Source organism: Chiloscyllium plagiosum, unplaced genomic scaffold (genome assembly GCF_037043375.1).
Source record: "Chiloscyllium plagiosum isolate Xiang-an unplaced genomic scaffold, Cpla_swu_hap1 HiC_scaffold_19, whole genome shotgun sequence".
NCBI classification, from domain to species: Eukaryota; Metazoa; Chordata; class Chondrichthyes; order Orectolobiformes; family Hemiscylliidae; genus Chiloscyllium; species Chiloscyllium plagiosum.
Window position 1 is genome coordinate 809484 of NW_028270157.1, and position 25063 is coordinate 834546.

Below are 25063 nucleotides of genomic sequence, written 5' to 3' on the forward strand. Positions count from 1 at the left end.
ATGTGGATTATACCTTTGTCACCACTAAACAAAACAAATTAGAGGAAATCTTCAAGACCATCAATAATACCCTTACTGACATAAAGTTCACTAAAGAGGAGGAAAACAACAAACTGCCATTCCTGGATGTCACAGTAGAGCAAACAGCCAATGGGGAACTTCAAATCAGCGTCAACAGGAAAACGCCACAAATGGACCAAATATTGAACTACAGAAGCAATCATCCCAACATCCACAAACAAAGCTGCATCAGAACATTATTTCAATGAACCACACACATGCAGAGCAGAGGAAAATCACCTATACCATGTATTCAAAAAGAATGGGTACTCAATGAACACAGTTCACCCATTTCTCAGCGACAAATCCAAACAGGCAGACAAAACGTGTCCAGAAACCCTAGCCACTCTCCCCTACATCAAAGACATTTCAGAAATGACTGCCAGACATCTTGATATCATAAGACCATAAGACATAGGAGTGGAAGTAAGGCCATTCGGCCCATCGAGTCCACTCTGCCATTCAATCATGGCTGATGCGCATTTCAGCTCCACTTACCAGCGTTCTCCCCGTAGCCCTTAATTCCTCTAGACAACAAGAATCTATCAATCTCGGCCTTGAAGACATTTAGCGTCCCGGCTTCTACTGCACTCCGTGGCAATGAATTCCACAGGCCCACCACTCTCTGGCTGAAGAAATGTCTCCGCATTTCTGTTCTGAAATGACCCCCTCTAATTCTAAGGCTGTGTCCACGGGTCCTAGTCTCCTCGTCTAACGGAAACAATTTCCTAGCATCCGCCTTTTCCAAGCCATGTATTATTTTGTACGTCTCTATTAAGTCTCCCCTTAATCTTCTAAACTCCAACGAATACAATCCCAGTATCCTCAGCCGTTCCTCATATGTTAGACCTGTCATTCCAGGGATCATCCATGTGAATCTCCGCTGGACACGTTCCAGTGCCAGTATGTCCTTCCTGAGGTGTGGGGACCAAAACTGGACACAGTACTCCAAATGGGGCCTAACCAGAGCTTTATAAAGTCTTAGTAGTACATCTCTGCTTTTATATTCCAACCCTCTTGAGATAAGAGACAACATTGCATTCGCTTTCTTAATCACGGACTCAACCTGCATGTTTACCTTTAGAGAATCCTCGACTAGCACTCCAGATCCCTTTGTGCTTTGGCTTTATTAATTTTCTCACCATTTAGAAAGTAGTCTATGCTTTTATTCTTTTTGCCAAAGTGCAAGACCTCGCACTTGCTCACGTTAAATTCCATCAGCCATTTGGTAGCCCACAAACCAACTAACACACTAAAATGGCAGCTAATGAACTTGAAAAGCTCCACACAAACAACAAGCAAACTAATGTCATTTACAAAATACCTTGCAAGAACTGTAACAAACAATACATTGGACAAACAGGCAGAAAACTAGCCACCAGCATACATGAACATCAACTGGCCACAAAAAGACATGATCCACTCTCAGTAGTATCCTTAGAGAGATGAGGAAAGGCACCACTTCGACTGGGACAACACATTTATCCTAGGACAAGCCAAACAGAGACACGCATGAGAATTCCTTGAAGCATGGTATTCCAACCAGAACTTTATCAACAAACACATCGACTTGGACCCCATTTACCACTCCCTGAGAAAAAGAACAGGAAATGACATCACCATAAGAAATGGCACCACCACAGGAAATGACATCACCAACCCAAGGAAACCCAAACATAAAAACAGAAAGCAGGAAACACAAGCAGTGCTTCGTCTGGAGGGTCACTGAAGATGTTACCTAGTATGGTGACTAAACATCTGAAAATGAACCTTCCAGCTCAGTGAGCAAACCTCCATCCAGTTAATTTTTAGAGTTAGAAAATAAATTAACGTTATCTTCTTTACAAAGTTGGCACTGCTGCCTCACAGCGCTAGGGGCCCAGGTTCATTTCCAGCCTCGGGCATCTACCTGTGGGGCGTTTGCACATTTTCCCAGTATCTGCGTGGATTTCCTCCAGGCACTCTGGCTTCCTCACACAATCCAGAGATATGCAGGTTAAGTGAATTGGCCATGCTAAATTACCCATAGTGTTCAGGAATGTTTAGGTTAGGTGCACTAGTCAGGGGTAAATGTAGGGGAATGGATCTGGGTGGGGGTTGCTCTTTGGAGGGTCAGTGTGGACTAGTTGGGCTGAATGGCCTGTTTCCACACTGCAGGGATTCCATATAAAAAAAAATTCGACAGTAGAATTTGGGAGATCTCTATCACTCATTTTTGAACAGATTTCAAGGTGACGTGAGCTTTCTTAGGTGTTTGGCTTAATTAACAGAGGAGTTCACCTCTGTGTGGTCACATGTGTCCACATAAATCGTTTTGGTTATGTCCTCAAAAAAAATTCAATCAGGTTTTACCACCAGAGGTCAGGTGCTAAGAATTTTGTGCTGATTAATTCACATCTTGATCCCCAATGTTTGCCCACCATCCACAAGGCACATATCAGGAGTATAACGGAGTACAGCTCCAACAATACTGAAGAAGCTTGACACAATCCAGTACTAAGGAGCCATTTGATTGCCACCACATCTACCACTAATATTTATTTCCTTCACCACAGTAGCAGCAGTGATAAAATCTACAAGTTGTACTGTAGGAATTCAAAGCTCCTTTGGCAGCCGATGACCTTGGCAAGCTAGAAGGACAAGGTCTGCAGATACATTGGAATATCATTACCTGCAAGATCCTCTCCAGTCACACGCCATTCTGACTTAGAAGATTACCACTATTCTTCTACTGTTTCTGGGTCAAAATCTTGGAGCTTACTCCCTAGCATCATTGTGAGCGCCCCAAGGCGCCCCTTAAAACCTTAAGTGCCCCTTAAGTGGATCAAGAAGGCAACTCCCAATTATCTTCTCCAGGGCAAAGGAATCTGCCATTCTTAGCTCATCTAGCCAACATCTGACTGCAAATTCACAGCAACGTGATTGACTCTTAATTATGGATGGGCAATAAATGCTGGCCGAGCCCACATGCCCACATACCATGAATGAATTTTTAAAATTTCCAATTCTGGATACACAAAACTGAACCTTTCCTTTAATGTTGCCAAGACAGTATCAATCCACTCATGGTCAGCCAAATATTCCACCTCCCATATATATTGATGGAGTCACTCTAGGTTATGGTGAAGACTTCCTCTATCTTGGTTACTACCTGTCACACTGCTTCATTCAGTCTGCACACATCTCTTTTCACTTGAGCATTTTGACCATTTTGAGAACAGGATGAAGCTCAATTGTGAAGTCCCAACCCAAGATCGTAGTCTGCCAAAACTCACCATCTAGGCTCACACATGATGAATGGCCACTTGGGCGAACAACTGTAGAATGCCCAGCATCCATGGAACTGTCTCCTAATATGCGTTGGGTGCCTTCAGGATAGAAGGGGATAAAATTGGAAGTAGTGAGAAAAGATAATTTGGTCATTTACATTCGTTTCTATCTTTTCCAGTAAAGAGATTTTATTTAGTCAAAATTGTAACATGCATTAAGACATCACTACTCCAGTTATAAATGTAAATGTCCATTATATTTGAAATGCTCTTCATTAAATGTCCAATTATCATTTCCATATATTAACATGTAACTCGATAGTTATTCAAAACTGCAACACTGCAAAGTCCCATTCTTCACTTCACTTTATTGTCATTTTTTTCAAAGTTGTGAGTCGGCACAGAATTTTTTTTTCAAGTGTTCATTAGCAAGTCCTCTTCAAATCTGTTACCATTATAACATCATGTTCAAGCCCAACCCTAGAGTCAAGAATGGGACATTCAAGTTGACACTCGTGCAATCCTGAGGAATGCTGCACTGTTGGAGGTGACAACTCTTGACTGACACATAGGCTCTGTCTCCCCTCAGATAAAGGTGAACAAAGTCTGCACAATTTCCAAAGGTTCAAGATTTCTCCTCAGTGCTTTGGCTAAGTTTTATCCATCAACCAAAATTACAAAACGAATTTTGTGATTATCACAATGCTGTGTGGCAACTTGCCACAAGCACACTACTATATCTTTTGATTCTAGCAATAACTATAATTAGTATTTCACTGGCTAGAGGTTTGAAACAAAGATATAATGTGCTGGAGAAACCCTGCAGGTGTGGCTGCATCTGTAGAGAAAGCCAATAAACATTGAGTCCAATGACCCTTGTGTTTATTTCAAAGATTCAATGCCACACATATTCATCTTGAAAAATGTGTTGCTGGAAAATCACAGCAGGTCAGGCAGCATCCAAGGAGGAGAATTGACGTTTCGGGCATGAGCCCTTCTTCAGGAATGAGGAAGATGTGCCAAGCAAGCGAAGATAAAAGGTAGGGAGGAGGGACTTGGGGGAGGGGCGTTGGGAATACGATAGGTGGAAGGAGGTTAAGGTGAGGGTGATAGGCAGGAGAGGGGGTGGGGGCGGAGAGGTCGGAAAGATGATTGCAGGTCAAGAAGGCGGTGCTGAGTCTGAAGGTTGGGACTGATATAAGGTGGGGAGAGGGGAAATGAGGAAGCTGGAGAAATCTGCATTCATCCCTTGTGGTTGGAGGGTTCCTGGGCGGAAGATGGGGCGCTCTTCCTCCAGGCGTCGTTTTGCCATGGTCTGGCGATGGAGGCGGCCAAGGACCTGCATGTCCTTGGCGGAGTGGGAGGGGGAGAACGTGTTCAGCCACGGGGCGGTTGGGTTGGTTGGTGCGGGTGTCACAGAGGTGTTGCGGAACGTTTCAGAGAACACCTCTGGGACACCCGCACCAACCAACCCAACCGCCCCGTGGCTGAACACTTAAATTCCCCCTCCCACTCCGCCAAGGACATGCAGGTCCTTGGCCTCCTCCATTGCCAGACCATGGCAACATGATGTCTGGAGGAAGAGCGCCTCATTTTCCACCTAGGAACCCTCCAACCACAAGGGATGAATGCAGATTTCTCCAGCTTCCTCATTTCCCCTCCCCCCACCTTATCTCAGTCCCAACCCTCGGACTCAGCACCGCCTTCTTGACCTGCAATCTTCTTCCCAACCTCTCCGCCCCCACCCCCTCTCCTGCCTGTCACCCTCACCTTAACCTCCTTCCACCTATCGCATTCCCAACACCCCTCCCCCAAGTCCTTCCTCCCTACCTTTTTATCTTAGCCTGCTTGGCACACCCTCCTCATTCCTGAAGAAGGGCTCATGCCCGAAACATCGATTCTTCTGCTCCTTGGATGCTGCCTGACTTGCTGCGCTTTTTCAGCAACACATTTTTCAGCTCTGATCTCCAGCATCTGCAGTCCTCACTTTCTCTTACACATATTCATCTTGTCCAGATTTGCTCTTTATATTTCCACCTTCTCCATTTTTGTGATCCAAGCCTCAAAATAATTTAAATATTTAAATCACCTTTTTTTTAAAAAACGTCTTGATGTTTCCACTCATGATTCACTGTTCAAATTCATGATTCAATTATATTAGTTCATGACTGATTTCTACGTTTGACCTTATTTAATCCGAATACACATTTCACCTTTTCCTTCCTCGTTGTATCCAGAGCCTGACTACTGTTACATTCTGAGAAGTCCACACCTGAACTATTTTCACAGCATTCACAACACAGCAACAGACCATTTGGCTTCACTGATCTATTTAGGTACAAATAAAGAGACTAAAACTGTACACAGCAATCAGATTTGAATTCACCAATGCCCTGTGTAAAAGTAGCAAAACTTTCCTAATTTTACATTCCATTTCTCTTGCAAGAAAAATCATCATCTCACTTGCCGTCACCTGCTGCACGTGTAATCTAATGTTTTTTACAATTCATGTACCAGAACACCGAAATCCCTCTTAAATGCCAAGTTTTACAATCTTGTCCAATTTAAATGATGTATTGTTTTTCTATTCCTCCTGTCAAAGTATCTCATGAGTCCACATTTTCCCATATTATACTTATTTACCTACTTAGTTATGCATCTAAATCCCTTTATATATTCTTCACTGTTCTTACAATTTACTTTCCTTGTTACTAAATTGTAGAATTGTCCCTTCATTTAAGCCATCGGAAAGAATTTAAATTAGTTTAGCTCGAGCAATGATTCCTGTGGTACTCTACTGGTTACTGCTTGCCAATCAAAACATGACCCATTTATCCCACAGACTATTTCTGTTAGCCAATCCCCACCGTGATAATACGTAATAACCTATATCAAGAGTTTTACTTTGAACCTCATTAGAGATGTGGTGGACAGCGAAGAGGGTTACCTTCGATTACAACAGGATCTTGACCAGATGGGCTAATGGGCTGAGAAGTGGCAGATGGAGTTTAATTCAGATAAATGAGACGTGCTGCATTTTAGGAAAGCAAATCTTAGCAGGACATATACATTTAATGGTAAGGTCCCAGGGAGTGTTGCTGAACAAAGAGACCTAGAAGTGCAAGTTCATAGCTCCTTGAAAGTGGAGTCGGCATTTGGTATGCTTTCTTTTATTGGTCAGAGTATTGAGTACAGGAGTTGGGAGGTCATGTTGCAGCTGTACAGGACATTGGTTAGGCCACTGTTGGAATATTGCGTGCAATTCTGGTCTCCTTCCTATCAGAAAGATGTTGTGAAACTTGAAAGGGTTCATCTAAGATTTACAAGGATGTTGCCAGGGTTGGAGGATTTGAGCTACAGGGAGAGGCTGAACAGGCTGGGATTGTTTTCCCTGGAGTGTCAGAAGCTGAGGGGTGACCTTATAGAGGTTTGTAAAATTATGAGGGGCATGGATAGGGTAAATAGGCAAAGTCTCTTCCCTGGGATCAGGGAGTCCAGAACTACAGGGCATAGGTTTAGGGTGAGAGGGGAAAGATATAAAAGAGACCTAAGGGGCAACTTTTTCACACAGAGGGTGATACGTGTATGGGATGAGCTGCCAGAGGAAGTGGTGGAGGCTGGTACAATTGCAACATTTAAGAGGCATTTGGATGGGTATATGAATAGGAAGGGTTTGGAGGGATATGGGCCGGGTGCTGGCAGGTGGGATTAGATTGGGTTGGGATATTTGGTTGGCATGGGCGGGTTGGGCCGAAGGGTTTGTTTCCATGCTGTACGTCTCTGACTCTATGACTCATCAAATCTCTTTTGAACATCCAAGTACATCACAGCTATAAGTTCTCCTTCATCCATTTTACTTCATTAAATAGCTGCAATAAATTAGTCAAATATGAATAGCCTTAACAAAATCACGTTAACTCGACATGAATGCGCTAAGATTTCATTCCAAGTGTCCTGCTGTAACCTCCTTAATAATTGTCTGTAAACTATGCCTCTTGACATATAAGTATTTTGGTGTACTCTTGCGATGTCAAGGCATAAAAGGCTGTAAGTCAAATGCTAGAAAATGGAATTTGAACAGTCAGGTGTTTGTTTCTGTCTGGTGCAGACCCAATGGGCTGAAGGGCCTTTTTCAGTGCGAGAGGACACTATGACTCTATAGGGACAGAAGGAACATTACAAGTTGCAAAAAGAACTCTACTTTTGTTTTGAAGACAACTGAACTTTTTTACTGATTGCCACAGATCACATGACGTACTCATTGCCCAAAGGTATGGAAGATACTTACAATGGATTTTAGAGGGAGGTGGCTACACAGTTCACCCAATTCCTTGCAGAATTCCTCACCTTCATTGTGTGGACAATATAAAATATTGAGACGAAAAGCTCAAGCTCTGATCTCTGTGCTGGGCTCAGGATCAAAAATGGCATTCCAGATCCTAGTGTGTTTATCAAATGGTGAGGGTTAGAGCGAGTGGAAACTGGTGTTCTTGAGGCACAAGTGGTGGTGTCTCTGCCTCTGAGTCAAAAGGCTTGCGTATGGGTCCCACCTGCTCCACAGTTGTACAACAATATCTCTGAGCAGGTTCATTCGGAAACTATCTATAGGCTGGAAATACATCAACTTGAATAATGGCTACACGTTTTCTGATAATGATGAGCATCACATGATTGCACTCAGACTTTTGGTGATTCAATCACATATTTTGAACTTCACTTTCTTCGTATCAAACTCAACAGACACCAGGATAACAGCAATACCTGCCTTAAAGTTGCAGCTTTAAAACCTTTCAATAACATGTTTCAAGTTAATGTTTCAAGTCCAATATGACTCTTTCCAAGACGACTTCAAACATTAACTGCTACCAGGTCTGCAGAGTTTCTCCAACACTTTGTTCAGGTTTCCAGCATCTGCAGGACTCTTTTTCAACACTTACGTAATTAGCTGCTTTCACTTTCCTTTCTTTCTTGAATAAAGACATAGAGTCATTGAGATGTATAACATGGAAACAGACCCTTCAGTCCAACTTGTCCATGCCAACCAGATATCCTCACCTCATCCATTCCCATTTGCCAGCACTTGGCCCTTATCCCTCTAAACCCTTCCTATTCATATACTCATCCTGATGCCTTTAAAATGTTGCAATTGTACCAGCCTCCACCACTTCCTCTGGCAGCTCATTCCACACACGTACCACCCTCTGAGTGAAAACGTTGCCCCTTCGGTCTCTTTTATATCTTTCCCCTCTCATCCTAAACCTATGCCCTCCCGTTCTGGCCCCCACCCCAAGGAAAAGACTTTGTCTATTTATCCTATCCATGATTTTGTAAACTTCTATAATGTCACCCTCAGCATCTGATGCTCCAAGGAAAACAGCCCCAGCCTATTCAAACTCTCCCTATAACTCAAATCCTCCAAACCTGGGAACATCCTTGTAAATCTTTTCTGAACCCTTTCGAGTTTCACAACATCCTTCCAATAGGAAGGAGACCAGAACTGCACACAATATTCCAAAAGTGGCCGAACCAGTGTCCTACAGCCACGTGACCTCCCAACTCCTATATTCAATGCTCTGACCAATAAAGGCAAGCATACCAAACACTTTTTCTTCACTATCCTATCTACCTGCGACTCCACTTTCAAGGAACTATGAACCTGCACTCGAAGGTCTGTTTGTTCAGCAACACTCCCCAGGATCTTATCATTAAGTGTATACTGAATCAGAAATTTTTCTTGTACACATATTACCAATTCCTCTCCATCTATACCCTTAACATTATGGCAATGCCAGTCTTTGGAAAATTAAAATCCCCTAACATAAACCCCCTATTATTTTTGAAGATAACTGAAGTCTCCTTCCAAATTTGTTTCTCAATTTGCCCCAATAAGGTGATCATCCCTTTCTTATTTCTCAGTTCCACCCAAATAACCTCCCTGGATGCATTCCCAGGAATATTCTCCCTAAGAGGAGTCGTAATGCTATCCCTTATCAAAAATGCCACTCCCCCTCCTTTTTACCCCCTTTCTATTCTTCCTGTCGCATTTGTATCCTGGAACATTAAGCTGCCAGTCCTGCCCATCCCTGAGCCACACTTCTGTAATTGCTATGATGTCCCAGTCCCATGTTCCTAACCATGCCCTGAGTTCATCTGCCTTCTCTGTTAAGCCTCTTGCATTGAAGTAAATGCAGTTTAATTTATCAGTCCGACATTGTTCTCTGCTTTGTCCCTGCCTGCCCTGACTAGCTCCTTTTCCCAAATGTATCAGTCTCAGGTTGATCACTTTTTTCACTACCTCCCTGGGTACCACCCAAACACCCACCCCCACCATCTTATTTGTTTAAAGCCTCCCAAGCTGCTCTAGCGAATCTCCCTGCCAATATATTAGTCCCCTTCCAATTCAGATGCAATCCATCCTTCTTGTACAGGTCACTTCTACCCCAGATGATCCAAAATTGTGAAGCCCTCTCCCATGCACTAGCTCCACAGCCAGACAGACAGTCATCTCCTCTCTCTTCCTGTTCCTATCCGAAATAGCTCGTAATACCAGAGTAATTGAGATGTTACTATCCTTGAGGACTTCCTTTTTAAATTCCTACCTAACTTTTTATACTCCCCCTTCAGAATCTCATCCTTTTTCCTTCCCATGTTGTTAGTTCCAATGTGTACAAAGACCTCCTGTTGGTCCCTCTTCCCTTTGAGAACATTCTGCACCCTCTCTGAGATATCCTTGATCCTGGCACCAGGGAGGCAACATGCCATTCTGATTTTTTTTTGCTGGCCGCAAAAACGTCTGTCTGTGTCTATGACTAGACAGTCCCCTATCACAATCTGGGGGCGGCACGGTGGCACAGTGGTTAGCACTACTGCCTCACAGCGCCAGAGACCTGGGTTCAATTCCCGCCTCAGGCGACTGACTGTGTGGAGTTTGCATATTCTCCCCGTGTCTGTGTGGGTTTCCTCCGGGTGCTCCGGTTTCCTCCCACAGTCCAAAAATGTGCAGGTTAGGTGAATTGGCCATGCTAAATTGCCCATAGTGTAAGGGGCGGGGTAAAATGTAGGGGAATGTGTCTGGTGGGTTTCGTGCCGGTGTGGACACGTTGGGCCGAAGGGCCTGTTCCCACTCTGTAAGTAATCTAATATAAAAAAAAATCAATCGCTTGGAACCTGACATACACCTCGTTACATTAGAACCAGTCTTAATACCAGAAACATGGCTGTTCATGCTACATTCCCGAGAGTCCATCATTCCCCCTACATTTTCCAAATCAGCATACTTGTTCAAAATGGGGATAGCCACAGAAGACTCCTGCACTACCTGCCTATCTCTCCTACCTTTCCTGGAGTTAACCCATCTACCTGACTGCATATGCAGCTTTTCTCCTTTGTTATAACTGCCATCTATCATATCCCAGGCTCTTGTAAATTTCTCATTACCTCGAACTGTCGTTCCAACAGATCCATTCGATCTGATAGTATTCACAACCAAAGACACTTCTTGCAGACATAATCCTCAGCAACACATCATCTCTCCCTAAACTCCCACATCCGACAAGAACATATCACTCTACTAAAGGCCATCTTTGCTCCTTCACAATCTACAGACCCAGAAAATAGCACTGTCTTTTTCTCTTAAGAAAAGTGCTTCAAGCTAACTGAGTACTTTTGGTTTTTATTTTTAAAATTTAAGCAAGAGACAGATTTCAATAAAGCAAATAATCAAGAAAGAAGCGACTCTACTCACTACTGTAGACTGACAACAAGGTTGCACATGAAAAACTATGCACTTATCTGTTCCTGTGCTGTCAGCTCTCCCACACAGGTTCCTCCAAGATCAGTTGTGAATTCTGCTATTTGTTAAGTTTTCCTAGACGCACTCCAATATCCAGAATACATGACTTCAAACAGCAAAGGCAGTAAACATGCAGGTTCACTGTTGTGCCAGTTAGCAATGTAGGTTTCTTTCTCTCTCTCCTTCACTGACCATGTGCTGCCTCATACTTTTTTTAAAATCAGCCTTACACAATCTTTACCAGAATCAATGAACGTTTGGAAAATTACAACATTGTATCTTTTTGGATGCCGGTTCATCATGTCGCGGGAGCAAGCATTGAACAAGGGTTGGTCATTCATCCTCTCAAGCTTGCTCTACCGTTCAATGAGATCATGGTTAATTTAATTATAACTTCAAGTCCATATTCCTGCCTATCCCTGATAATCTTTCACCCCCTTGCTTAACAAGAATCTGCCCACCTCTGTATTAAACATATTCAAGAATTCTGCTTCCACTACTTTTTCTGGAGACAATGTTCCAAACATCCATTCACGACTCTCAGAAAAAAATCTTTGTCTCATATCAGCTTTAAGCAGTTGATGCTTCAGTACAATATTCTCCAAAAAGACACATCCTCTCTAAGACCCCTCTTGAACTGATATGTTTCAGTCAAGTCACCTCACATTTCCGAATTCCAGTGGTTACAAGTTTAGCCTTCCAATCTTTCCTTCTAAGACAACCTGCCCAACTCAGACTTTTCTGACCTGCTTTCAAAGAATTTACATCCTTTCTTAAAAAGGTGGCCAAACTGTACACAGTACTTCAAATGCAGCCTCCTCAGAGTCTTCAGGTATATGGGGGAGGGGAGTAAAAGACAAGGTGGGGTGTCACAATTTTGATCAGGGAACCTATTCTAGCAGTAAGATGGGTCCTTGAATGAAGCCATGTACTGTGGGTAGAAAATGAAAAGCAAAGGACGCAAGTACTTTTCTTTGAGTGTACTATATGCCCCCTATCAGTCTGTGAAAAATAGAGGGCAACTGGGCATACAAATTTCAGACAAGTGTCTAAGTAATAGGATAGTGAGAGCAGGGAATATCAACTACCTCAAGCTGTCGTAGTATGAAAGGTTGAGATGGAGCAAAATTGTTAGAATTCATGCAGGGCAAGCCTCTGAGCCAGTATGCAGAAGACTTGACAAAAGAGGGGGAGAGTCTGGACTTCATTTTAGGTCATGAAGTTCGGCAAGTGGTAGAAGTATCAATGGGAGAGCATTTTGCAGACTATCATCAGAAAACCATTATATTCAAGATTGTTGTGGAAAAGGACAAAAAAAAAGACCTGAAATCAAAGTTCTAAACACAAGTAGGGTGATCTTAATAAGGTCAGCTTTGATTTGGCCAGAGTGGAATGGGACCACATATTTTCAGGTAAATCTGTCTCAGAACAGTGGGATACATTCAAGAAACCCTAAGAGTGGGACCTTCAAATCCTGTGAACCCTGGTTTGGAGGGAGAAACAGAGCTGGAAATGTGTTGCTGGAAAAGCGCAGCAGGTCAGGCAGCATCCAGGGAACAGGAGAATCGGCGTTTCGGGCATAAGCCCTTCTTCCTGAAGAAGGGCTTATGCCCGAAACGTCGATTCTCCTGTTCCCTGGATGCTGCCTGACCTGCTGCGCTTTTCCAGCAACACATTTCCAGCTCTGATCTCCAGCATCTGCAGACCTCACTTTCTCCTTGGAGGGAGAAACAGCATTGGATTAAGAGACAGAGGGAGGCTTACAGCACATACTGTGGGTTCAAACAAAGAAATATAAAACATGCAAGGAGGAACTTTAAAAAAGCAGTTTAGGAGAGCTAAAAGGGGATAGGAAAGGATACTGGTAGGGAAAAGAAAGGAAAGTCCAAAGTTGCTTTACAAATACATTAAGGGTGAGGGGATAATGAGGGAATAAGTATGGCCCATTAAAGACCATAGCAGTAATTTGTGTATAGAGCCAGAGGATGTAGGAGAGGCTGTAAATGAATACGATCTCTCAGTGGTCACTATTGAGAGGGATAATATGGGTCTGAATTTAAGGAGAAGGTCTATGATACAATTAGAGAAATTAGCATAGACCGAGAGGAGGCTCTGAGTGGACTGGCAAGCTTAAAAGTATATCAATCTCCAGGGCCAGATGGAATGTAATCATGTTGTGGAGTGAGACAATGGAGGAAATAGGAGGGGTGCTTGTAAAACTTTCAATTCCTTCCTCATCACAGGACATGTCCCACAGGACTGAAGGATAGCTAATGTGGTAAAATTATTCATGAAGGGAGCAAGGGATAAAGCAGGAAATTACAGGCCAGTCAGTATCTTCTTAGTGGTAGGGAAACTTTTGGAAGCAATTCTGAGGGATCGCAATAATTTGCATTAAGATGGGCAGGTTGGTTTTGTTAAAGGGAGGTCATGTCTGACCAACCTGTTAGTTTTTCTTTTATCACAGATGACAAGGTGTGTAGGTAAGGGCAAAGCATTTGGTGTAATCATTTGGACTTCAACAAGATTTGTGCTAAGGTCCCTCGTGGGAGACTAATAGCAAGGCTAAGAGCTCATGGAAACTAAGAACATTTGGCAAATTGAGTCCATAATTGGTTTTGTGGCACGAGGTAAAGGATGATGGTTGAGTGGTATTTTCCCAGCTGGATGTCCGTATCCTGCAGAGTCCATTGGGGTCAGTGTTTAGGCTCTTACAGTTTGTGATTTAGATAAATAATTTAAACTTTAATCTAGGAGGGTTGATGAGCAAGTTCACAGATGATAAAAAAAATTAGTTGAGTGGTAAGGAGGTGGACAAGCTTAGATTACAGGAGGATATAGATGCGCTAATCAAATGCGTTGATCAGTGGCAAACAGAATTGAAGAATAGAAATATAATAAGACGAAGCAAGGAAATACATGATGATGAGTTCAAAGTTTGTGAGAAGATTTGTAGCTCGGGTGCTCGTTGTTGTGGTTCTGTTGGCCGAGCTGGGAATTTGTGTTGCAGACATTTCGTCCCCTGTCGAGGTGACATCCTCAGTGCTTCGGAACCTCCTGTGAAGCGCTTCTGTGATCTTTCCTCCGGCATTTATAGTGGTTTGTCTCTGCCGCTTCCGGTTGTCAGTTCCAGCTGTCCGCTGCAGTGGCCCGTATATTCCACCAATCAGGAATGGACCCGGACCATAGAACAGGCCGTCACCACAGGACAGAACAGGACCACGCACCGCAAAAAAACGGCACTAAAAGAAAAAATGGCCAAACTAACACACAACAGAGAGGACACCACAACACATACCTGGGTTAGAAACCTCTCCCACAGACAGCTCACAGACACGGAAGGAACAATACTGGCCAAGGGACTCAACTATAACCACAGGGACGCCAAGATAGCAGACTTCCTAGCAGCACTAGAATGCACACTCAGGAACAACGGACTGACAGAAGAGACACAACAAACAGTGAGACAAAGTATCGTACCCCTGATAACAAGGAAAAAACAAACACATAACCTCAACACCAAGGAGAGGGAAGCACTAAAAGCATTAAGAAACGATAAGAACATAATCGTACTACCAGTAGACAAATGCACAATGACAGTCATCCTGGACAAAGCACAACACATCCAGATACCAACACCTACCAAGAGAGGGAGTTTGACCCCACCCCACTGCTCACCAATAGGATAAACAACACACTGAGGAACCAACAAAAAAAGGCCAGATAACCAGGTCTGACCTACAAAGAATGAAACCTGAAAGCAACACCACCCCCAGATTCTATGGACTACCTAAAGTGCACAAACCAGACATCCCACTCAGACCCATCGTATCACTACCAGGGACACCATCTCACAAACTGGCTGAAGAACTACAACAGAAACTGAAACATCTGATCAGCGGATCCAGACACTCTATACAATTAACACAGGAATTCTTGGACATCAGAAATATACACATTGACAAGGAAGAAACCATGGTCTCATTCGATGTAACGGCACTGTTCACCTCTATCGACAAAACCCTAGCCAGAGAAACAATAGCCAACCTGCTGGACACACAGAACAGACAACAAGACGGGGAACCTATTAACAAAGACTGCATACTCAAACTACTGGACCTGTGCCTCACAACACACTTCACATTCAACAACCAGATATATGAACAAATCAACGGCACACCCATGGGCTCACCCATCTCTGAACTCATAGCAGAAGCGGTAATACAAAGGTTAGAACAAACAGTCTTACCGCAAATTCAACCCAAACTCTGGGTCAGATATGTGGATGACACCTTTGTAATCATTAAAAACACAGAAGTAGAGAACACACACCGGATCATCAACGCCACACTCATAGGAATCCAATTCACTAGAGAGGAAGAAAAGGACAACCAACTCCCATTCCTCGACGTGATGGTACAGAGAATTCACCACAAAGGTATACAGGAAAGCCAAACACACAAGCCAAGTCCTGAACTACAAAAGCAACCACCCCAACACACACAAAAGAAGTTGCATCAAGACACTGTTCAAAAAGGCCACAACACACTGCAGTACAACAGAACTGCAAAAAGAGGAAGAAGAACACCTCTACAATGTAGTTGCCAAAAACGGATACCCCCGCAATTTCATCAACAGATGCCTAAGGGAATGACAACGGAATGAGGACATGCCACAACCCAAAGGACTAGCCACGTTACCAGACATCAAGAGCATTTCCGAACTGACAGCCAGACTACTGCGACCACTAGGGCTCATAACAGCACACAAACCAACAGCCACTCTCAGACAACAACTCACCAGGACAAAGGACCCGATACCCAGCATGAGCAAAACCAATGTTGTGTACAAAATCCTATGCAAGGACTGCACAAAACACTACACAGGACAAACAGGAAGACAGCTAACGATCCGTATCCATGAACGCCAACTAGCCATGAAACGACATTTCCAGCTATCCTTAGTAGTCACACACGCAGTTGACAAGCAACATGAGTTCAACTGGGATAACACTAATATTATAGGACAAGCCAAACAAAGAACAGCCAGGGAATTCCTAGAGGCATGGCACTCATCCACAGATTCTATCAACAAACACATCGACCTGGACCCAATATACCGGCCACTGCAGCGGACAGCTGGAACTGACAACCGGAAGCGGCAGATACAAACCACTATAAATGCCGGAGGAAACAACACAGAAGCGCTTCACAGGAGGTTCCCAAGCACTGAGGATGTCACCGAGACAGGGGATGAAACATCTGTGACACAAATTCCCAGCTCGGTGAACAGGACCACAACAATGATAATGAGTGAATCAGTGCAGTCTTGGTGAACATGCACACCAGTCCTTTAAAATATCGGGACAAGTGAATAACGTTGTTAAAAAGGCATTTTTTTAAAATCGTGGGACGTGGATATTGCTGGCTGGTCAGCATTATATTTGCATTCCTAGTTGCCCTTGAGAAGACAGTGGTAAGCTGCCACCTTCAACCACCACAGTCCACATGCTATACTAACTCACAATGCCATTAAGGAGGAAATGCCAGGATTTTAACCCAGACATAGTGAAGAAATGGCGATATATTTCCAAGTCACGATGTTGAGTGACTAGGAGGGGAACATGCAGGTCATGGTGTTCCCAAATATCTGCCCTTGTACTTCTAGATGCAAGCGGTTCTAAGTTTGGAAGGTGCTGTCTGAGGAAGTTTGGTGAATTTCTGTAATGCATTTTGTATACACTACTGCAGAGTGTTCGTGGTGGAAAGAATGAATGCTTGTGAATGTGGTGCCAATCAAGTGTCCTGCTTTGTCCTGTATAATGTCAAGCTTCTGGAGTGTTGTTGGGGCTGCACTCACCCAGGCCGGAGGGGCGATTCCACCACAATCCTGACTTGTGCTTTGTAGATGGTGGGCAGGCTTTGGGAATCAGGAGGTGAGCTACTCACTGCAATATCCCTAGCCTCTAACCTGCTCTTGAAGCCAGTGTTTATGTGACGAGTCCAGTTGAATTTCTAGTACATAGTAACTCCAAGGATGTTGATAGTAGGGATTCAGTGATAGTAACATAACTGAATGTCTCTTTGACATGATCATTGTATGGTATTCACGTGTGGCAATTTGGGGAGGCCATCCTTACCTGGTTTGGCCCAGATGTGACTCCAGACCCACAGCAATGTGGCTGACTCTTAACTGGCCTCTGGGCAATTAGGGATGGGTAATAAATGTTAGCCAAACCAGTGTTGTCCTCATCCCATGAATGATTAAAAACAAAGAATGTTACTTGCCACTTGTCAGCCAAAGCCTGGATATTGTCCAGATCTTGCTGCATTTGAACACGGACTGCTTCAGTATCTGAGGAGTCAAGAATGGGGACCAGTTCAGAATAGCAGTTTCCTTCCCCTAAAAGACACTAGTCAACCACATGGTTTTTTCCTGACAATTGACAACAGTTTTATGGTCGTCATTAGACCCAAGAGTCTTTAGTGAATTCTAATGCCTCCATCAGCCATGACGGGATTTGAATCTAAGCTCCTGAAACATAAGCTGAGTTTCTGGATTAATAACCAAGCAATAATACACTAGACCATTTCCCTCCCTGCGGCCTGTTTGAAGTCTGACCCATTTAGCACCGTGATAGTCCAACACAACACAATGGCCGATATTCAGTGTGAAGGCAGGGGTTGATCTCTGCAAGGTTTGTGTGGTGGTCACTCTTATTGATACTTTTATTGGACAAATGCATCTGCAGCAGGCAGATTTGTTAGGATGAGATCGAGTGTGTATTTCACTCTGGTTGGTTTCCTCACCACCTGCCGCAAACCAGTTGCGCAGCTGCATCCTTTAGGACACGATCATGATTAACTATGAGACTTCATGGGGTCTGGAGGTAATCTTAAAGATTCCCAGGGCAACTCTCTCCCAACTGTATACCAGTGTGCTGCCACCTTTGTTGGGTCTGTCTTGCCAGCAGGTCAGGAGATATCCAGGCACGGTGACAGTGGTGTCAGACATCATTCAGTTAATATGTCAGGCTGTTGCTTGACTAGTCTGTGAGACAGGTCTCCCAATTTTGGCACTAGCCCCCAGACGTTGCTCAGGAGGACTTCACAAGGTCAAGAGAACTGATTCTGCGGTTGTCTATTGCAATGCCTCCATCTGATTTCTTTTCTTTTGTGAGATTTCATAGTGATTGATACAACTGAATAGCTTGCTCAGCCATTTCTGAATGCAATTGAGCGCCAACCACATGTTAAATGGCTACAGATCTCGAGTCACATGTAGGCTGGACCAGGCAAGGATGGCAGATTTCCTTCCCTGAAGAACATTAATGAGCCAGATGGGTTTTTCTAACAATTGTCTATGGTTCTATGGTCATCACAGATTCTTAATTCCAAATATTTCCATTTCAAATTCCACCATTTGCTGTGGCGGGAAACAAACCTGGGTCCCCAGGCCACTAGCTGTGTTTCTGGATTAATAGTCTCGTGATAATACTACAAGATTATCGTCTCTCCAAACCTCCCTTTATTACTTAAGGAATAGAGTTCAGGAGCAAGGAGGTTATGCTGGAACTGTACAAAACACTGGTTAGGCCACAGCTAGATCAGTGTGCAGTTCTGAAATTCACATTATAGCAGAGATATCATGGCACTCATCTGACTGCAAATGAGATCAACATGATGTTTCCTGAGCTGCAGTTTCAGTTATTGAATAGAGATTGGATAGACTGAGGTTGTCTTCCTCAGAGCAGAGGAGACAGAGGGAACACATGGTTGTGATTTCAAAAATTATGAGGTGCATAGAAAGAGTAGACAGGAAGACACAGGGACACACTTAAGGTAAGGGGCAAAGGTTTTGAGGAGATGTGAGAAAAACGTTTTCATCCCAAGGGTGGTGGGAATCTGGAATTCTGTGCCTGTCAGGGTGGTAGAGGCAGAAATCCACATAACAATTAAGAAATATTTAGATGTGCCCTTGTGATACTAAGGCATTCAAGATTGTGGGCCAAGTGCTGGAAAATGGAATTAGAGTAGATAGGAAGCCTATCTACTCTTTTTTCTGTGCTGCAAATCATTCTGACTCATGTAACTCACATAACCTCCCTACTTCTGTATTCAATTTCTATTAAAATAAATTGTAACAGTCTAACAGCTTCAATTGCTTGGTCATGCAGACTTAACTGCCAAAAGGGGGTAAGAAGTTGAAGCTGTTGGTCGTGCTCTCATCAAAACTCAGACACAAAAAGTAGATTTGAAAGACATCAAGACACTTTATACAGCATAAGAGAGTGCTGATTGGTTGGGCCATTATTCATATGGTGATTCAAAAACAATGCATTGTCACTCTTAGTTTTCCATGAAGGCACGTAGTCTGTGATTGGTCAGCATGTTGCCATGGGAATGCAGCCGAGACTGGCCATCTCTATGACAAAGTGCAGTCGATGTATGAATTCCACTTATCGCCATAACTGGGTCATCTGTTTACCCTGCTCTGCCTGTACAGTTCTAAATAAATCGTTTTACTATACACAGGTACACATGACAATCAATCACTCAATCGAGGCCATTGTCCAATGCTATACCACAAGGATCAGTATTATTTATTATATATTTAAATTGTATCAGCGAAACTGTGAAGGGAATGTTAAGCAAGTTTGCAGATGATACCAAGATTGATAGTGGTTAATAGTGAAGAAAATGGTTCTAAGGTGCTGAAGATACAGATGGGTTGGTCAGATGGGCAGAGCATTGGCAGATGGCATTTAACCCTAATAAGTGTGAGGTAGTGCATTTTGGAAGAAACAACAAGATGAGGGAGTACTTAATGAATGGTATGACACTGGGTAGCTTAGAGAAACAGAGGGATCTTGGAGTAATTATTCACAGTTGGCAGACAACATGAATAGGATAGTTAAATTGACAAGTGGGCGGGACATTTGCTTTCATCAGTCATGGCAGAGTATAAGCAATGACATAATGGATGCGTAGAGACTGTTGGTTAAACCTGTAGGACTGGAGTACTATGTGCAGTTCTGGTCACCTCACTACAGAAAGGGCACAATAGCACCAAATGGGGTACACCAGAGATTCACCAGCATGTTGGAGCAAATTACTACAGATGCTGGAATCTGTTCTGAAAACAAAAATTGCTGGAAATCACAGCGGGTCAGGTGGTATCCATGGACACTGAGGAATATAAAATAGTACAGCATAGCACAGGCCCTTTGGCCCACGATGTTGTGCTGAGCATTTATCTTGATCTAAGATCAAACTAATCGACACACCCGTCAATTCACTGCTGTCCGTGTGTTTGTCCAGCAGTCACTGACATGTCCCTAATGTCTCTGACTCTACTACCACAGCTGGCAGTGCATTCCACATATTCACCACTCTCTGTGTAAAGAATCTACCTCTGATACCTTCCTCCAGTCACCATAAAATTATCACCCCTCATGACAGCCATTTCTGCCCTGGGGAAAAGTTTCTCGCTATCTATTCTGTGTCTTGTACACCTCTATGAAGTCACCTCTCTTCCTCTTCTCTCCAGTGTGAAAAGCCCTAGCTCTCTCAACCTCTCTTCATAAGACAAGACCTCCAATCCAGCCAGCATCCTGGTAAATCTCTTCTGCACCCTCTCTAAACCTTCCACATCCTTCTTATGAGACTACCAGAACAGGACACAATTTTCCCAGTATGGTCTAACCAGGATTTTATACAGCTGCAATGAAACCTCGTGGCTCTTAAACTCAATCTCAAGCCAAAACACCATACACCACCTTAACAATGTGGGGGATCTATGTTCATAAACCCCAAAATCTCGCTGTTCCGCCACACTGCCAGGAATCCTGTCTTTAACCCTGTATTCAGCATTCAAATTCGACCTTCCAAAATGAATCACTTCGCATTTATCCAGGTTGAACTCCATTTGCCACTTGTCAGCCCAACTCTACATCCTGTCCACTTCATGTTGTAGCCTGCAATAGCCCTAGACACAATTTACAACACCGCTGACCTTTGTGTCACCCGCAAACTTACTAACCCACCCTTCCACTTTGTCATCCAAGTCATTTATAAAAACTATAAAAGAGTAGAGGCCCAAGCACAGATCCCTGCAGAACACCACTAGTCACCGACCTCACGCGGATTACATTTCAACCACTACAACTCACTGTCCTCTTTCAGCCAGGCAATTCCATATCCAGACAGCCAAATTTCCCTGTATCCCATACCTAACTTTCTGAATGAGCCTACCATGGGGAACCTTATCAAATGCCTTACTGAAATCCATACACACCACATCCGCTGCTCGACCTTTGAGGATGTCATGAGACAAATTGACAAACAACTCAATAAAGCTTATAAGACATGACCTGCCCCTCAAAACCATGCTGACTATTTTTAGTCAAACTATGTTTTTCCAAATTGTTATAAATCCTACCTCTCAGAGTTCTTTCCAGTATCTTGTTTACCACAGATGCAAGACTGACTGGTCTTGCCAGGGATTTCGCTATCCAGAAGAACAATATTCGCCTCCCTCCAATCGTCTGGTATGACTCCCATGGAAAATGAGGATGCAAAGATCATCACCAGAGAGGCAGCTATCTTATTCCTTGCTTCCGGTCATAACCTTGGATATATTTGGTCCAGCTCTGAGGACTTACCTATCCCAAAATTTTCAGCACATCCACTTTCTTAGTATCAATTTATTTAAGCCTATTAAACTGGACCACAGTGCTCTCACGATCAACAAGGTCCCTCTATCTCATGAATACTGAAGCAAAAAACTCATTTAGGGCCTCCCCTACCTCAGCAGACTCCAGGCACAAGTTCTCTCCACTATCTCTGATCAGCCCTATCCTCTCTTTGATCATTCTCTTATTCCTCAATTCAGTGTAGACTGCCTTTGGGTTTTCCCTAATCCTTTGCACCAAGGCTTTTTCATGTCCCCTCCTTGCTCTCCTCAGTCCATTTATGAGTTCTTTCCAAGCTACCCTGTAATCCTCTAAAGCTGTGCCAGATCCTTGCTTCCTCAATCTTAAATAAGGCATGGTGGCTCAGTGATTAGCATTGCTGCCTCACAGCACCAGGGACCTGTGTTCGATTCCAGCCTCGGGTGACTGTCTGTGTTTAGTTTGCACATTCTCCGTGTCTGCGTGGGTTTCCTCCGGGTGTTCCAGTTTCCTCCCATAATCCAAAGATGTGCAGGTTCAGTGAATTGGCTCTTCTAAATTGCCCAGAGTGCAGGTTAGGTGCATTAATCAGGGGTAAACGTGGATAATAGGGGAACGTGTCTGGGTGGGATACTCTTCGGAGGGTCGGTGTGGACTTGTTGGGTCGAAGAGCCTGTTCCACACTGGAGAGATTCCAGGGAAGTAATCTTTTTTTTTCCTTGATGAAAAACTCCTTTTCTCTTGTCATCCAAGAATACTTCACCTGACCATTCCTTGCCTATCTCAGTGGGACAAGTTATCCAACACTTGCAACAAGTGCTCCTCCACATTTCTGTTGTGCATTTCCCAAAGAACCATTGTTCCCAATTTATACTCCACAGCTCCTGTCTAATAGCAGTATAATTTCTCCTCCCCCAATTAAATACCTTCTCATACTGTCTGTTCCTATCCCTCCCCATGGCTATGGTAAAAGTGAGGCAGTTGTGGTCACGGTCACTGAAATGCCCTTCCACAGAGATCTGACGACTGATTTGGCTTGTTGCCTAGCACCAAATCCAATATGGCCTCCTGCGTAGTCAGCCTATGTACATATTTGAGAAAGTGTATAAGGCACCTGATCAGGTACCCTAGAACTCTGTGGGAAGCTAACGAAGTGATTACTGGGCCTCTTGCTGAGATATTTGCATCATTGATACTCACAGCTGAGGTGCCAGAAGACTGGAGGTTGGCTAACGTGGTGCCACTGTTGAAGAAAGATGCTAAGGACAAGCCAGGAAACTATAGACCACTGAGCCTGACGTCAGTGGTGAGCAAGTTGTTGGAGGGAATCCTGAGGGACAGGATGTACATGTATTTGGAAAGGCAAGGACTGATTAAGGATAGTCAACATGGCTTTGTGCGTGGGAAAGGGCTTAAAAATGTGTTGCTGGAAAAGCGCAGCAGGTCAGGCAGCATCAAAGGAACAGGAGAATCGACGTTTCGGGCATAAGCCCTTCTTCAGGAATGAGGAAGGTGTGCCAAGCAGGCGAGGATAAAAGGTAGGGAGGAGGGACTTGGGGGAGGGGCGTTGGGAATACAGTAGGTGGAAGGAGGTTAAGGTGAGGGTGATAGGCAGGAGAGGGGCTGGGGGCAGAGAGGTCAGGAAGAAGATTGCAGGTCAAGAAGGCGGTGCTGAGTCTGAGGGTTCGGACTGAGAAAAGGTGGGGGGAGGGGAAATGAGAAAGCTGGAGAAATCTGCATTCATCCCTTGTGGTTAGAGGGTTCCGAGGCAGAGGATGAGGCGCTCTTCCTCCAGGCGTCTTGTTGCCATGGTCTGGCGATGAGGCGGCCAAGGACCTGCATGTCCTTGGCGGAGTGGGAGGGGGAGTTAGTGTTCAGCCACAGGGTGGTTGGGTTGGTTGGTGCGGGTGTCCCAGAGGTGTTCTCTGAAACGTTCCGCAAGTAGGCGGCCTGTCTCCCCAATGTATAGGAGGCCACATCGGGTGCAGCAGATGCAGTAAATGGTGTGTGTGAAGGTGCAGGTGAATTTCTGACAGATATGGAAGGATCCCTTGGGGCCTTGGAGGGAAGTGAGGGGGAAATGTGGACGCAAGTTTTGCATTTCTTGCGGTTGCAGGGGAAGGTACCGGGAGTCGAGGTTGGATTGGTGGGGGTGTGGATCTGACAAGGGAGTCGCGGAGGGAGTGGCTGATAGGGGTGGGGAAGGAAATATATCCTTGGTGGTGGGGTCTGTTTGGAGGTGGCGGAAATGACTAAGGATGATACGATGCATCTGGAGGTTGGTGGGGTCGTGGGTGAGGACCAGTGGGGTTCTGTCCTGGTGGCGATGGGAGGGGCGGGGTTCAAGGGCGGAGGAGCGGGAAGTGGAGGAGATGCGTTGACGGATATGGAAGTATCCCTTGGGGCCTTGGAGGGAAGTGAGGGGGGAGGTGTGACCATGTCTCACAAATGTGATTGAGTTTTTTGAAGAAGTAACAAAGAGGACTGATGAGGGCAGAACAGTGAACGTGATCTATATGGACTTCAATAAGGTTCTCCATTGGGGACTGGTTAGCAAGGTTAGATCTCATGGAATACATGGAGAACTCGCCATTTGGATACAGAACTGGCTCAAAGGTAGAAGACAGAGGGTAGTGGTGGAGGGTTGTTTTTCAGACTGGAGGCTTGAGACCAGTGGAGTGCCACAAGGATCGGTGCTGGGTCCTCTACTTTTTGTTGTTTACGTAAGTGATTTCGATGTGAGCATAAGAGGTATAGTTAGTAAGTTTGCAGATGATACCAAAACGGGAGGTGTAGTGGACAACGAAGAAGGTTACCTCAGATTACAATGGGATCTTGATCAGATGAGCCAATGGGCTGAAAAGTAGCAGATGGAGTTTAATTTAGATAAATGCGAGGTGCTGCATTTTGGGAAATGCAAGATTTATACACTTAATGGTAAAGTCTCGGGACTGTTGCTGAACAAAGAGACCTTGGAGTGCAGGTTCATAGCTCCTTCCAAGTGGAGTCGCAGGTAGATAGAATAGTGAAGGCAGCGTTTGGTAAGCTTTCCTTTATTGGTTAGAGTATTGAGTGCAGGCATTGGGAGGTCATGTTGCGACTGTACAGGACATTGGTTAGGCCACTGTTGGGATATTGCGGGCAGTTTTGGTCTCCTTCTTATCGGAAAGATGTTGTGAAACTTGGAAGAGATCAGTAAAGATTTACAAGGATATTGCCAGGGTTGGAGGATTTGAACAGGCTGGGGCTGTTTTCCCTGAAGCGGAGGCT

The 25063-nt window shown here is 44.2% G+C and overlaps 1 protein-coding gene across 7 annotated transcripts in view; it reads right to left on the bottom strand.

The window, feature by feature from the left end:
• The window catches only part of osbpl8 (oxysterol binding protein-like 8), a 432009-nt gene that overhangs the window by 389546 nt on the left and 17400 nt on the right, over positions 1 to 25063 (bottom strand). For 5 of the 7 annotated variants that reach the window (XM_043708784.2, XM_087996947.1, XM_087996948.1 and 2 more), the window contains one exon: positions 3336 to 3428. The exons of 1 other annotated variant lie outside the window; for it this stretch is intronic. In XM_043708784.2, the coding sequence (XP_043564719.1) occupies positions 3336 to 3399 (64 nt within the window). In that variant the 5' untranslated portion in view covers positions 3400 to 3428. Of the gene's footprint in view, positions 1 to 3335; positions 3429 to 17408; positions 17428 to 25063 lie in introns of those variants that run through there. One more of the 7 variants, XM_087996949.1, reaches the window with a different exon arrangement.